General features: G+C 46.5%; 1 protein-coding gene across 12 annotated transcripts in view; it reads right to left on the reverse strand.

The window, feature by feature from the left end:
• Positions 1 to 12,341, reverse strand: part of sick (sickie) — a 328,412-nt gene that overhangs the window by 1,363 nt on the left and 314,708 nt on the right. For all 12 annotated transcript variants that reach the window (XM_018002841.2, XM_018002837.2, XM_089463438.1 and 9 more), the window contains 3 exons: positions 984 to 2,938; positions 622 to 877; positions 59 to 538 (listed from right to left, as the gene is read on the reverse strand). In XM_018002841.2, the coding sequence (XP_017858330.1) occupies positions 59 to 538; positions 622 to 877; positions 984 to 2,938 (2,691 nt within the window). The remainder of the gene's footprint in view (positions 1 to 58; positions 539 to 621; positions 878 to 983; positions 2,939 to 12,341) is intronic.

Genomic DNA, 12,341 nt, shown 5'->3' on the forward strand with positions numbered 1-12,341 from the left:
AAAGAAAGGCGCAATTAGGAATCTATTTGGAAGAAGAGAAGCGGTGCGAGTTGCTTACCAATGGATCCTGTTGCTCGCCGTTGCTGAGAGCCACGCCCTCTAGGCCCACATCCTCGGCGTTGATCTGGCGCAGCGGGGGCACCGAGTCCGGTCCGTAGGGCCAGGGATAGGAGTTGCGTATGAAGGCCGACGGATCGTTCCAGGCGCCGCCCCTTCGACCGTAGAGCTGCACGCCCTCGCGCACCGCCTCGATTAGGTAGGGCGACAGATGGTAGTTCCAGATGTCGGTGAACCACACCTGCGAGTCCTTCAAGTCCAGCGGGCAGGAGAGGAACAGCCGTGGTCCAATGGTCACGTCACTGGAGCTGTGCACCTCCAGGAAGCGGTTGATGTGCTGCCAAACGGATGGCAGCCAGGCGAGCACCGCCGCCAGCTCTGGCTGTGCCTGCTGCGTCTGCAGCTCCAGCTGGAACTGGCGACGACGCAGGAAGCGACCCAGGAAGCCCTTGACGGGTTCCATATGATTGGCTGTGAGCACCTGCCAAGCGAAAGAGATTGCATGAGTGGAAGACAGGACAAGTGAGAACGTTCCAGTCGGAAAGAGAAATATGTTCGACCTACCCAGCGGAAATTGTGATGGAGCTGCAGATTGGTCGTGTTGCAGGTGGCCTGCGACATGGTGCCGATGATGCAGGGCAGCTTGGTGGCCGGCCCGGCGCTGAGCAGACAGGAGAAGACATCGCCCAGGGCGGAGGCGTGGTGCAAGTTGTCCAATATGATCACAGATGGCAGCTCCGAGGCACCATTCGCTATGGCCGCCTGCTCGGCAATGTGGCCCAGATATTGTCGCAGATCCTTCGAGGTCTTGTGATCGACGCTGTTCAGGGAGAGGAAGATATAGAGATAGAGAAAGAGAGAGAGAGAGGGAGAGAGTTTGTTTAGCGTGTGTTATGCAGAGAATTAAAAGAGAGAGGACTACTCACTTGAACGTGGCAATGGCCTCTGAGGGATTGCCGCGGCCAGCCCGTGCCACCAGGAACTCGGCCAGGCGTCGCGCCAGATAGGACTTGCCCGTGCCGCTGGGGCCGCACAGGATGAGACGCCGGTGCTCGGTGAGCAGACTAATGTAGCGATGCACGATGCTGCGTGGAATGAGGCTGTCGAAGGCCAAGCTGCCGACGCCCTGCAAGCAGATGTAGAGCGTCTTCACGTTGCCCACGATGTAGCCGCAGGGCAGCAGCTCCGGGAAGCCCATCTCGGGGCCGCGCTTCGCCTCGCCCAGGTGGTACGATGTAATGGAGTCCGTGTTGAGGCCCAGGTTGGTGCCGGGATCGATGCGAGCCACGTAATCCTTGAAGGTCTTGCGCACTATGTAGTCCAGGTTCTGCCAGGTCGTCTTGCCCGAGATGTAGGTGCAGGCGATGACGAACTCATTGCCCTGGCGCTCGCCCTGCTGCACCTGCCCCGGCCCCGGCCCCAGCCCCTGCGCCTGGCCCTGGGCCTGCTCCGCCTCGTGGCTGGCAATGATGGCGCCGTTGGCATAGAAGTCGTCCAGCTCCAGCATCTCCTCGCAGTACTTGGCGAAGGACTCGGGCTGGCCCAGGTAGCAGGCGATGGCTATCTTCTTGCCGTCGCACACATCGGGCAGCTCCTCCACGGCGCCACAGCTGGCCATGTGCACCGGGCTGCTCAGCTGACCAGCTTCCAGCGCTGGCGGCGGCGGAGTCAAGTCGATGTGAGTATTCGGACTCAGCGGCGCTGCGCCGTTCGGGGCGCAGGGCGCTGGCGGTGGTGGTGGCTCTGGCGCCGGAGCCGGGGGCATGCACTCCTCCTCCAGTTCCTCGGTCAGACGGGGCGGCAGCTCCATGGGAGGCCGCGCATTGCCATCGGCCAGCGAGTAGCGTCGCGAAGCATCCGAGCCGCCGGCACCGCCTCCGAGCGAGCCGTTCGGGCTGATTGCCTGGCCGAGGCTGGCCTCGGAGCCGGCGAGGGAGCGACTGGTGACCAGCTTCTGGAGCCGCTCGTTGTTCTGCTTGAGCGACATCATTTCGGCGCGCATCTTATTCATCATGTCCTTCAGGCTCTCCAGCTGCGAGGCCGAGCTGAGCGCCTCGAGCCGTATGTCGGTCAGCACCAGGTCCTTCTCGCGCAGCTGCTTCTTCAGGTCTTCCACCACGTGGTGATCCTCCCCGTCGATGGCGTCGATGGGCTTCGCATTGTCGATCAGGGTCACCGTCTTGGCCGGGCTGCTCTGCTTGCTGGATGCATTCGCCACGGGCAGCGGCGGCGCCGGCTGCGTGGCCAAGGCCGCCAAGCCCAAAGGCTCCCCATGCCCATGGCCATGTCCGTGTCCGTGCCCATTGAGCACTGATGCCTTGCCGGAGCCGTGCTCGTGCTGCTGTTGCTGTTGCTGATGGTGCTGGCCCACATGGCGACTCGTCTTCGAGATCTTGGCGTTGCGGGAGAAGGCCTTGGTGAAGCTGCTGCGCAGCCAGCCCTTCTTCTTGTTGGCCTTGTTCTTGTCCTGCGCCGCCGAGCAGCCCGAGCTGATGGAGTTCAGCGAGCACATCGAGTCGGTGCTGTGCTGTCGCTGCATGCCCAATCCCGATCCCAATCCTAAGCCATTGCCATTGCCATTGCCATTGCTAGTTCCATTTGCATTTGCATTCGCATTGCCTCCGCGGCTATTCGCTGCGGGCACTGGCGGCGGCTTCTGCTGCAGCATCAGCTCGTTCTGGGTCTGGCCCTGGGTCTGGACGCCCATGCTCTGCATGTGCGCCGTGGTCAGGCCCGCCTGAATGGACTGCTTGCGCAGCAGCTCAATCGTCTGCCGCATATCCGTCAGCTCCCCGTCCTTGCGCTCCGCCGTAGCCGTCAGCTGCTGCAGCCGATTCGTCATGTTCGTGAGCGACTGCTCGAACGCAGACACCACATGGGCCTGGGGAACACAGGAGAGAAGGAATACATTCAATTTAGGTTCTCAATTGCTTACAATTAGTTAATTTATATTTTTATTTTTTAATTACTGAATAGACAAATATATAGTAAAATAGAAAATACTCCACTTCAGCCTCGATGAGAAATCCCACGGAAATAACTTTTTTGGAAAATCAATTAGTAATCAATCATATCATTATGAAGTTCTTGAATGGACAAATGGTATTCAAACATGTCCACATAACTATAATATTTGTAATTAAAATACATGGATATGTTCATTGAGATATATAAAATGCAGTTCAAACGATTTTAATTCTCACATGGAGAGAGTCTTTTATGGAAATCTAACTGACTTTCCATTTCCAGTAAAAAAAATTCAATCAAATTATTATTATTTCAATCATTAAATTAGTATAATAAATAAATTAATGAATGCATAAAGAATATATAAATAAATGAATTAATTATTAAATGAAAAGAAAAAGGCCCAACTGTTTTCATCATCTTCATCAAACCCTGAACTTCATGTATTCTTAAGGCAATAAAGTTAATAAAGTTAAAATCTGTTAATCGTTTTAAATCGATTTGAAAATCTTGAATTACTCAATAAATTCTGTTGTCAGTATTCAACTCTAATATTACATAACTGGATGATATAATATGTGATTTAATATGATATTAATATTTACAATAATATTATCATATATTTACAAGTATAATTACTATCATTTTATAGCCAGAGCAGAGCAGGCTTTTAGCTTAGACCAGGGCACATCACTCTTATATAAGGTAGAATAATTTAGTTCGTTAACAAATTATGTAGTTCATTTAACAAATTAATAATTATTGAATGATTAATACAGCTGCGAGTCGTCAGATTTGAGTTGACTTTGCGTTAATCGCGCAATGTGCAACTGGTTATAGTTGAAAGCATTAGTTGAAAGCATTAGCAAAACATCTGCGAATTAGACAGAGCTGGACTCTTAAGTGTCTGATGATCATTGATTTGATTACTTTTTACGTTCAACACATAAAGTTCATCGCATTCGCCTTGGATTTGATATAAACTGAAGTTGAGCTCCAATCGTGAATGACTCGAATGGCGATGCTTTTACCACTCACTCAACTGCTCAGGCAGCGGTAGAGAATAGAGAATGGAGACAATGATTGCTTGCAATTTATAGTAACAATATATTTATATTATTAGACTCAGGCCATCTGCCACATTATTGGGCGACTCAGACGACTCAGACAAAGACTGCACAAATTATATTTATTGCCAAAGTTCAGTTAACTTGTAGCCAAAATTTGTTTGGCCGTGTGGCAAGTGGCTGGGCTGGTAGTTGGGCTTGCGGGACATTGAGTGCTTGTTGCATCGATAATTCATCATCGCAATTGAGTGCCCCGTCCCAGGTCCCTTTGCACCGCACCGCACCGCAGCTATGCAGCCCGCACGTCACAATCGTGCATCGCATTTTAAGCCCTGATTGATATGCAAGTGGCTTCGCAGCAACAAGAGCCCCAGCAACAGCAATAGCAACAGCCACAGCAGCAACACCAACAACAGCAACAATAGCAACAACTGCTGTCTGAGGACAGAGATGACTCATGAGTCATGACTCCTGGTGTCTGAGCCTCTAAGCGCAGCTTTAAAAACTTCTTTCAAAACTTCTTTCCTTCGCCGCCTTCACAGCCCACCCCCGCTGAACCTCTCCACAGACACCTGTGTCATAAACTAGCATTAGAAGCAATGCCCAGCTCCTCAGCTCCTCAGCTCGCCAACTCCTTAGCTCCTCAGCTCGTACTTCACTCAGCTGGCTGCTTTGTTGCCTGGCCACCAGTTCATGAAATATTTTTTATGATGCGACGTGACCGAGGCGCTCTTCACGGCTCTCGGCGTTGGCGGCGAGGTCACTTTGTCAGCGAAATGCAGCAACAGCTTTGAGCACATTAATTCAAGCAGAGAGAAGCTTAGAGAAGTGCAGAGTGCAGAAGGCAGAGGGAAGAGTGAAGAGTGAGGAGAGCTGCGCAGCAATGAGACCTTAACGACATCAACCTAATGAGCTCTAATAGTGCTGCAAAAGCAAGTCAGAAATTAGTAAACGAAAAACTGACTGCTTACTTCCCTCTCTCTCTCTCTCTCTCTCTCTCTGTCTCTAGAGAATCAGAGCAAAGTTGTAAAATATACTTGAAGTTAGTCAGTGCTTTGCAATTTAAGATAAGTTTTAACTGTGGTATATCTTATATTATATTGATGTCTGTCAAATCAGCTGATAAACTGATATTCCCGTTCTGCACACTCTAAGCAGAGTATAAAGTGTTTGTATAAAATGACTCAGCGCGGAAGTTGTAATTGCGATTTGCCGTCGAAGGGTAGACGATAAAAGGGAGAAAAGAGCAAAAAGAGACAGCAGGAGCAGGGGGAGGAGACAGCAGGAGGAGGCAGCAGCAGCTAATGCTGGAGTGGCATCAATAGCTACTGAGGGAGCGAGCAAATGAATCATTGAATGGATGAGCTGAGGGCAATGCATAATGAAGCCAACTAATGACAGCCGGTTGCATCTGCAGCCTTCGACTTATTAAGTAATTGAGTTAGGGAAACAAGTTAAATGTCTTTATGCATTAGCTTCGATTGTCGCTGGAGCACGGAGACATTATTTATGAAACGCATACAAAAGAAAGTTTCACCCAGACAAAGGCAAACAAATGAGAGGCATTTGAATGGCTTAAACTGCGTTAGCTTAGCTTAGGCTTGATCCGTTTAATTTGACAGCAAGTTGAACAAGTTTCAGTTCTTCTTTATATAGATTTTCCGATAAAAACAAAACAGCTAGGGATAGCTTCCTAGGAAGTTAATAACAATTTGTGATGAGGTTCGTAGATCTTTTCCAGCTGCTCTCTCGCATAAATTTAGCTGGCTGTTAATTGACTAACATTAGCATTGGCATGTGGTTAATTCATAGGAAATTCATAATCCACGCTGCTTGCATGATATCATCGAGTCGGAGCCAACTTTTCAACTATCTGTATAGAGCTACGCCCCGCTTCATTAATTGAATCTGTGAGCAAATCGGAAGACGCTGAAACGCAAGTAAAGCTGACTAAACGCTATCGCAGTTAGTTATTAACCGAAAGCGACTTCTGTATCGCATCGCCCCCCTCCTGCCCTTTCGACTACGTGCCCATGTTTCGTTTATTGATAAGCATCTAACACGTTTCACATTTTAATTTGCGTGTCGCTTATGCAAATTGAGGCGAGTCGACACGCTCAAGCACAGCGCAAAAAAGCTTCTTATATAATATAAATCAGTTAATGAAAAGCTAAAGCTAAAGCCAAAGCCAAGCCACAGCCAACTGAGCTCTGGGCCACTTCTCGAGCTCAACTTGTTTACAGAGTTCAAGGACGGCGCCTAAACAGCTCGAGCTGAGCTCATTTTTAATAGTTTTTATTGCTGTTTACTCTGCCCCGGACTCTCCCCTGCGCAGCTATCGATCCATTTCTATAAACTGTTTGATAATTCACTTTAATTGCTTTTGCACAAAGCACAAAGCGAAATTCGGCACGAATCGCCAGCTATTGTAGAATAAAATGCCATAAAATTCTATTGGAGTGTGGAGAGCTTCACTCGCATAGCCAGATATTCATATTGAGGTATATGTGCTCTTATAGAGCTGTGATATATCCCGTTAGGCATCTCGCTTGCGGCCTGTGGGGCATTGTTGCGTGCCCTTGGTGGCATTACGCATACGCACCGTAATCAATTTTTATGTTTCGCCCGCATACGTGAGTCGGCTGAATAAATGTGCAAAGTTTTTGAGGTGGGAGCTGGGGATGCTGAGCTCATGGAAGGGTTATCTAGGATGCTGTTTAGAGTCGAGTACGTGGCTCTTTAATTCCGAGCTGTTGATTGTTATGTGGGGCTGGAGTGTGGCAGCACGTTTATCGCTGAGCGTAAAGCATAATTTAATTAGTCTGGCAACATTACTGCTAGGAGCAGGATCTGCCTTTTCCACCACGAAATGGCACGCATACTAATTATTTTCAGTATTATTATTCAGTATTATGCCAGCTATATGGTGCAGTGAAAGGGGGAAGAGAGTTTAAAATTCAGGGGGCGGGTTAAGGGCGACTTCATAAGTACAACGATCTGGCAACCTTGTCGACTCACTGGCCACTCTAAGAAAGTTGAAAGCAATCAGAAAAATTATAAATAATTTGTGGAACAAGAGAAACGTTCGCAATTGACAATGAAAAACTACAACCGGAAGGGCATCAAATTGAGCCGAACAGCAACAATAACAACAGCAGCAACAGCAGCAGCAGCAACAACAACTACAAAGAGAGACTTCTTTCAGCAACTGTTGCTGCTCAACTATATATATGAAGTTGCTCTCAAACTGTGTGGTTTTTGTCTGCAATGCTGCGATTGTTGTTTGTTGCTAATGTTGCAGTTGTAGTTGCACTTTCAGTTGTAGCTGCAGCTGCAGTCGTTGTTGTTGTTGTTGTAGCACTTCATTAGCACAACGATGGCAACGAAGCGTAAAGAAACGCGTTACGCCTCGACGGGCAATGTTAGCCAAAAAGGGAGAGGGTGACCGAGAGAGACAGATAGAAAGTGGAATAGAAAGAGAGAGAGAGAGAGAGAGAGAACGAAGGCATATGGAAAGTCAGTTGTGCAGAACTCCATATGCTAAACAAGTTCAACAAAGGCAACAGCAACAACAACAACAACAACAACAAACAATTGTTGCCAACTTTAATTTGGCTGTGCAAGTTGCTGGCGAGGGAGTTGCGGTTGTTGTTGTTGGTAAAGTTGCTGTTGCTGCAATGCTTAATTCATTGCTTGCAATTTGCAGACAGCACAACACAAAGTTCAAGTTCAATGGCAACAGCAACAACAGCAACGACAACAACAACTTGTCAACTTTGTTCTTTCTCTGTCTCTCTCTCTCTCCTTCTCTCTCTATCTTTTCTCTTTTTGGTCAGCAAGTTTGCAGCTAGCTAACTGCGACAAGTCGCCGCTGCTGATAGCCTTCGTATCAGCCATAGATAGCAGGCGACTTGTGATAAGCCGCATAGTTAGTGTAGCTGCTTAAGTGGGTCGCCAGCAGCAGCAACTGTTTGGTGTTGCTGGCGTGCATAAATCATGTTCATGTTGCTAGCAGCCAGCAGCGACAACCACTTGACAATTGCTGCAGACATCCGGCGAGCATGTGTTGTGCCTCACTGACAGCAACACGCCACGTAGGCGTGTGCACTCTGACCTTTTCAAATGATTTATGCCTGGTGGAAGCAGCAGCAGCAACAACAACAATTGCAGCAGCAGCAGCAACATTAACAGCAACTGCAACTGCAACTACACTTGACATTTGTTTGCCCAAGAACTATAACAGTTTTCCGCTTTTCGCTTGTATTATGCATGGGGCGTGGCTCTGGAAATTCGCCAAGTGAAAGTTTTACTGCAAAAGCTTTCATAATTAATGACGAATGAAGGTCATCGGCTCAAGCCAAACTCTTTCCCTATTCACAGGGGGTCTAATCAGTTTGACCTTGCGTCAAAGATAAAGACATCTTATATGATTGATAGCTGTAGTGAATTACAAGTAGAAAATTGGAAAATTGGAAAACTCTTAGACTCGAGTCTAAGAGAAACGTTCGTAAATTTATATGTGGTATTTTTTATGGGTGCACTTAAATTTTAGCGCGTTGCGTTAGATAAGTGCAGGCAGTTAATCTATACATATGTATTTATTATATATATGTACTTGTATCGCAATAATTATCGTGTCGCAACTGCATTAGATTAGATAAGATATTTGCGGGGCCTTAACTGACGTCTATTTAGACTTTGGGATCTTAGCACTGCATATAGCGAACGAAAGGTGTTTTAAGTGTACTAAACGATCGACAGAACTCAGAATTCTAAACGAGGGTGGCTTAAACGAATTGAAGTGCTTTTGAGGGAGCTGTCCGATTAGGGCAAAGTATACTAAGTCTTAGAGGAATCCCTTGAATAAATTTATCTTCACATATTTTGCATAAAATAAAGCTACAGATTATTATCTATAAAAGGCAAATGGAATGGTTTTGAAAACAAATTATAGACTCATATAGAGTACAATATTATACATAGGTATGCCAAATTTCAAGGTTCTAGCTTCTGTGGTTTTCGAGTTGGATGGACAGACGGACTTGGCTCTTTCGACTCAACTCAACGTCCTGATGCTGAATATTTATACCCTAAGGGATCTATTCCGCCTGCTTCTGGCTTCATATCAATATTTGCAAAGCTCTTGCGATTTTCAAGGACTTTAGGGTCTAATATAAAATGCTGGTATCAAAATATACCTCTATATTGGCATTAAACAAATAAGAAAATGATGTTAAATTTATCTGTTAATCTGCTGCTATCTTCGCGTCGTCAATTTTTCAGAATCTGCTTCGGAGCGATATAATAATTCTGAGCTGGCTTTTAATTAATATTTCATGCACTTTTGATTTGCAGACATGTAAATTGTGTGATGCCCATATCTCAATTTGTGAATTTCTCATTGATTCGCTTTGCCATTTGCCGCTCGACTTCATTTATTTTGCATTTGGGCAACGCCTCGGAAACTGTTTGCCTTTGGCTGAGTTGTCCTGCCTGCCTGCGTGCCCCTCTGTCCCTCTGTCCCTCTGTCTGTGTGCTGGGCATGGCCAACTCAAAAGCTGATCACAACACAGTTGCCGCCACATAATAAACTGATTAACAAACTAATCCAACGCGATTGTTTACGACTGAGCTGCCGTCTGTGGTCGATGCTGAGGCGACATGCGCATCGCTTCCACTTGGACGAGCTCGGCGAATCGAAGCCTTTAGCCACAGAGAGCGGGCAGAAATAGCAAATCATCATTAAGATCTTGTCCGCTGCGGGGCAGCTGAAGTCGGAGTCGCAGTTGGAGTTGCAGTTGGATTATGCTCAAAGTGAGAGAAACGGCACCACAGACACCAAGCTGGACCACAGTCGCAGTCGCAGTCGCAGTCGCAGAGGCAATCTCTGGCTCTGTCTTTGATCTCGAGCCGAACAGAGGTTGGCTGGTGAAAGACAAAGATTGCAGAGTCCATTATTTGCACAAGGCTTCTGCTGTGCAGTTCTCTTCGATTCTCCACTCTCCACTCTCCATTCTGATTTCTCATTCCTCATTTTAGCAATTTCGTGGCTCGCTTGGCATTAGATAAATTTGCCATTTGGCTAATGCCCAACAACAACTACTTACGATACCCCCAAGTGTGGCTTAAATCGATGCTGGTCTCGAGACTTACCTGTAAAGATAAAGATAAAGCAGAGGAGAGGCGATTGTGAGTTAATGCTGCATTTCATGTTATTTAGACATTCAATATGCATAATTTATGGCCATTTGGGGATTGGTCTTGCATCATAGATTAGATGTGCTAATGGACAATTAATAGGATAACAGAGACTGGAAATTCCATAGCCCTGGAATTCCTAAAGTGTTTTCCGTCGAAGCGCTCCGATAAGTGCTTCATGCAATTGACTACAAAATCGAATTCGAGAGGCTCTCATATTGTATTTCATTAACTTTGAAGTGAGTTTTGCATGCAGAGGCACCCGAAACAGAAATGTTCCCATTTATATTCTATATTCCGCTGCATCGTAAAATGCTCAATTTAGCCCCTAATACCTGCACTCGACTCGAAGACCCCTCCATTCATTAATATACAAACTCTTCAGTTTTTCCCCCTCATATTTTCCTCTTGTACAACTCTTTGCCCTTTTCCCCCCACTAGCCCTCTGGCATGACTCGTCTGTTTTTCTGTGACACGATCAATGTCCATTGAAGAGCGCGTTGTTCAGATTTCTTCAGTTTTCTCTCTGCTTTTGTCTCTGCTTTATTGATTATTCGATTTCAAGACCGGAAGCCACAAAAGACACACGTTCAGGATTACAGCAAGACGTGTGTAGGTCTCTGTGTGAGTGTGTATATGTCTGTGTGTGTGTGCTTTAAAATGAACATACTGAAACCTCAGAGAACACTCCACTGAACTGCGCCCCGCCACCAGTTTTCAATGCGTAGTTTTTTACGTCGTTTCTCGTATCGAATAAAACTTTATTCATCTGCTTAGCAGAGGGCACCGAGCAGGAGGCGGAGCTCATTCGGTGTCTTCTGTTTGTCCATTGTTGTTTGTTTTCTGTTTTGATTCGGGCTCTTGTTGTTCTGCTTGTCCGTCTGCCTGAGTTTGCTTTCGCTTGCGCTGATTTCCTTGGGGAGGCCGCCAAAGCGAGCTCGTCCTGTGGCCTGAGCAGCGCAGCCCGAACAGCTTCATCAGGCGCGCTGTCTGTCCCAGAGTCGAGTCGGACCTTTGTCTCTATTAGCAGCTCAGACGAAACGAGTTTCAGCTGCTCTGCAAACAGGTTTTCGTCCAAAAACAAAAAGCGAAAAGTAAATAAGCTAAGACACCTGTGAGCTGCAACGGCGGCTCACGTGGCCCCGTTCGGGCTGCTGTTCGAAATAAATATTTATGAATTAAGCAGATACAAATTGCATTTGTCATAAATTAAAAGGCTGCCACTGCGCCAAAGCAAAGAATTCAGAAACCATGTTCAGATAGCCAAATACCAGAATACAGATACCGAACGAAAAAACAGCGCATAGATCAGGTGTTGCTGTCATGTTGCCTTTGACAAAAACAAGCCGCCGAATCTATGGGCTAAGAAAGAGAGATAGAGAGAGAGAGAGAGAGAGAGAGAGACTTTCAGGCAATAAGTCATTCAGTCAGTCAGTCAGTACGTCAATCACCGAGTGCTCAGCGCTCAGCGGGTTGCTTTGTGGCAATTATAACGACTATCCAAGAGATACAAATGACATATACATAAAGACATATACAGCTATATCTGTATGTATACATATTCACCTTGCATGTGCAGACAGGCTGTCCACAATCTCCCCATCTCGCTGATCAAGCGTTTGCTTTAATAAGCGATGTCAAGAGATAACGAGAGAGATAAACTAACGAGTTACTTAAGCCGAGCGAGGAGCTTCGCTATAAATCTGCCAATTTGTTGCTCAAAGTTCTGTTTATTAATTATGCATGCTGTTATTTCTGCGATACGATTCGAGCAACCGGAGCACTAATCAGCCTGAGAAGGAAGAGCCGCTGGCAGAGCTCGACAGTTGGCTGGCAGCTTTACTGCCATTTTACAGCTAGCCTTATGCATCCGCTTCAAGGTGAACCTCTTAATTATATTTGCTAAAATAGATGTTTTAGTTATAATTGAGTGCATTTTGTTACTTGTACTCACACAAGTTGTATTTGGCTGAGTTCATATGCAACTTGGAGGATTAAAAAACTCCCTGCTATCCCAAGAGAGATTAATACAGATTGTTATTAATTCTCTTT

This window comes from Drosophila arizonae, chromosome 3 (genome assembly GCF_054131065.1).
Source record: "Drosophila arizonae isolate 15081-1271.41 chromosome 3, UAZ_ARI_1.0, whole genome shotgun sequence".
In the NCBI taxonomy this organism is placed as follows: Eukaryota; Metazoa; Arthropoda; class Insecta; order Diptera; family Drosophilidae; genus Drosophila; species Drosophila arizonae.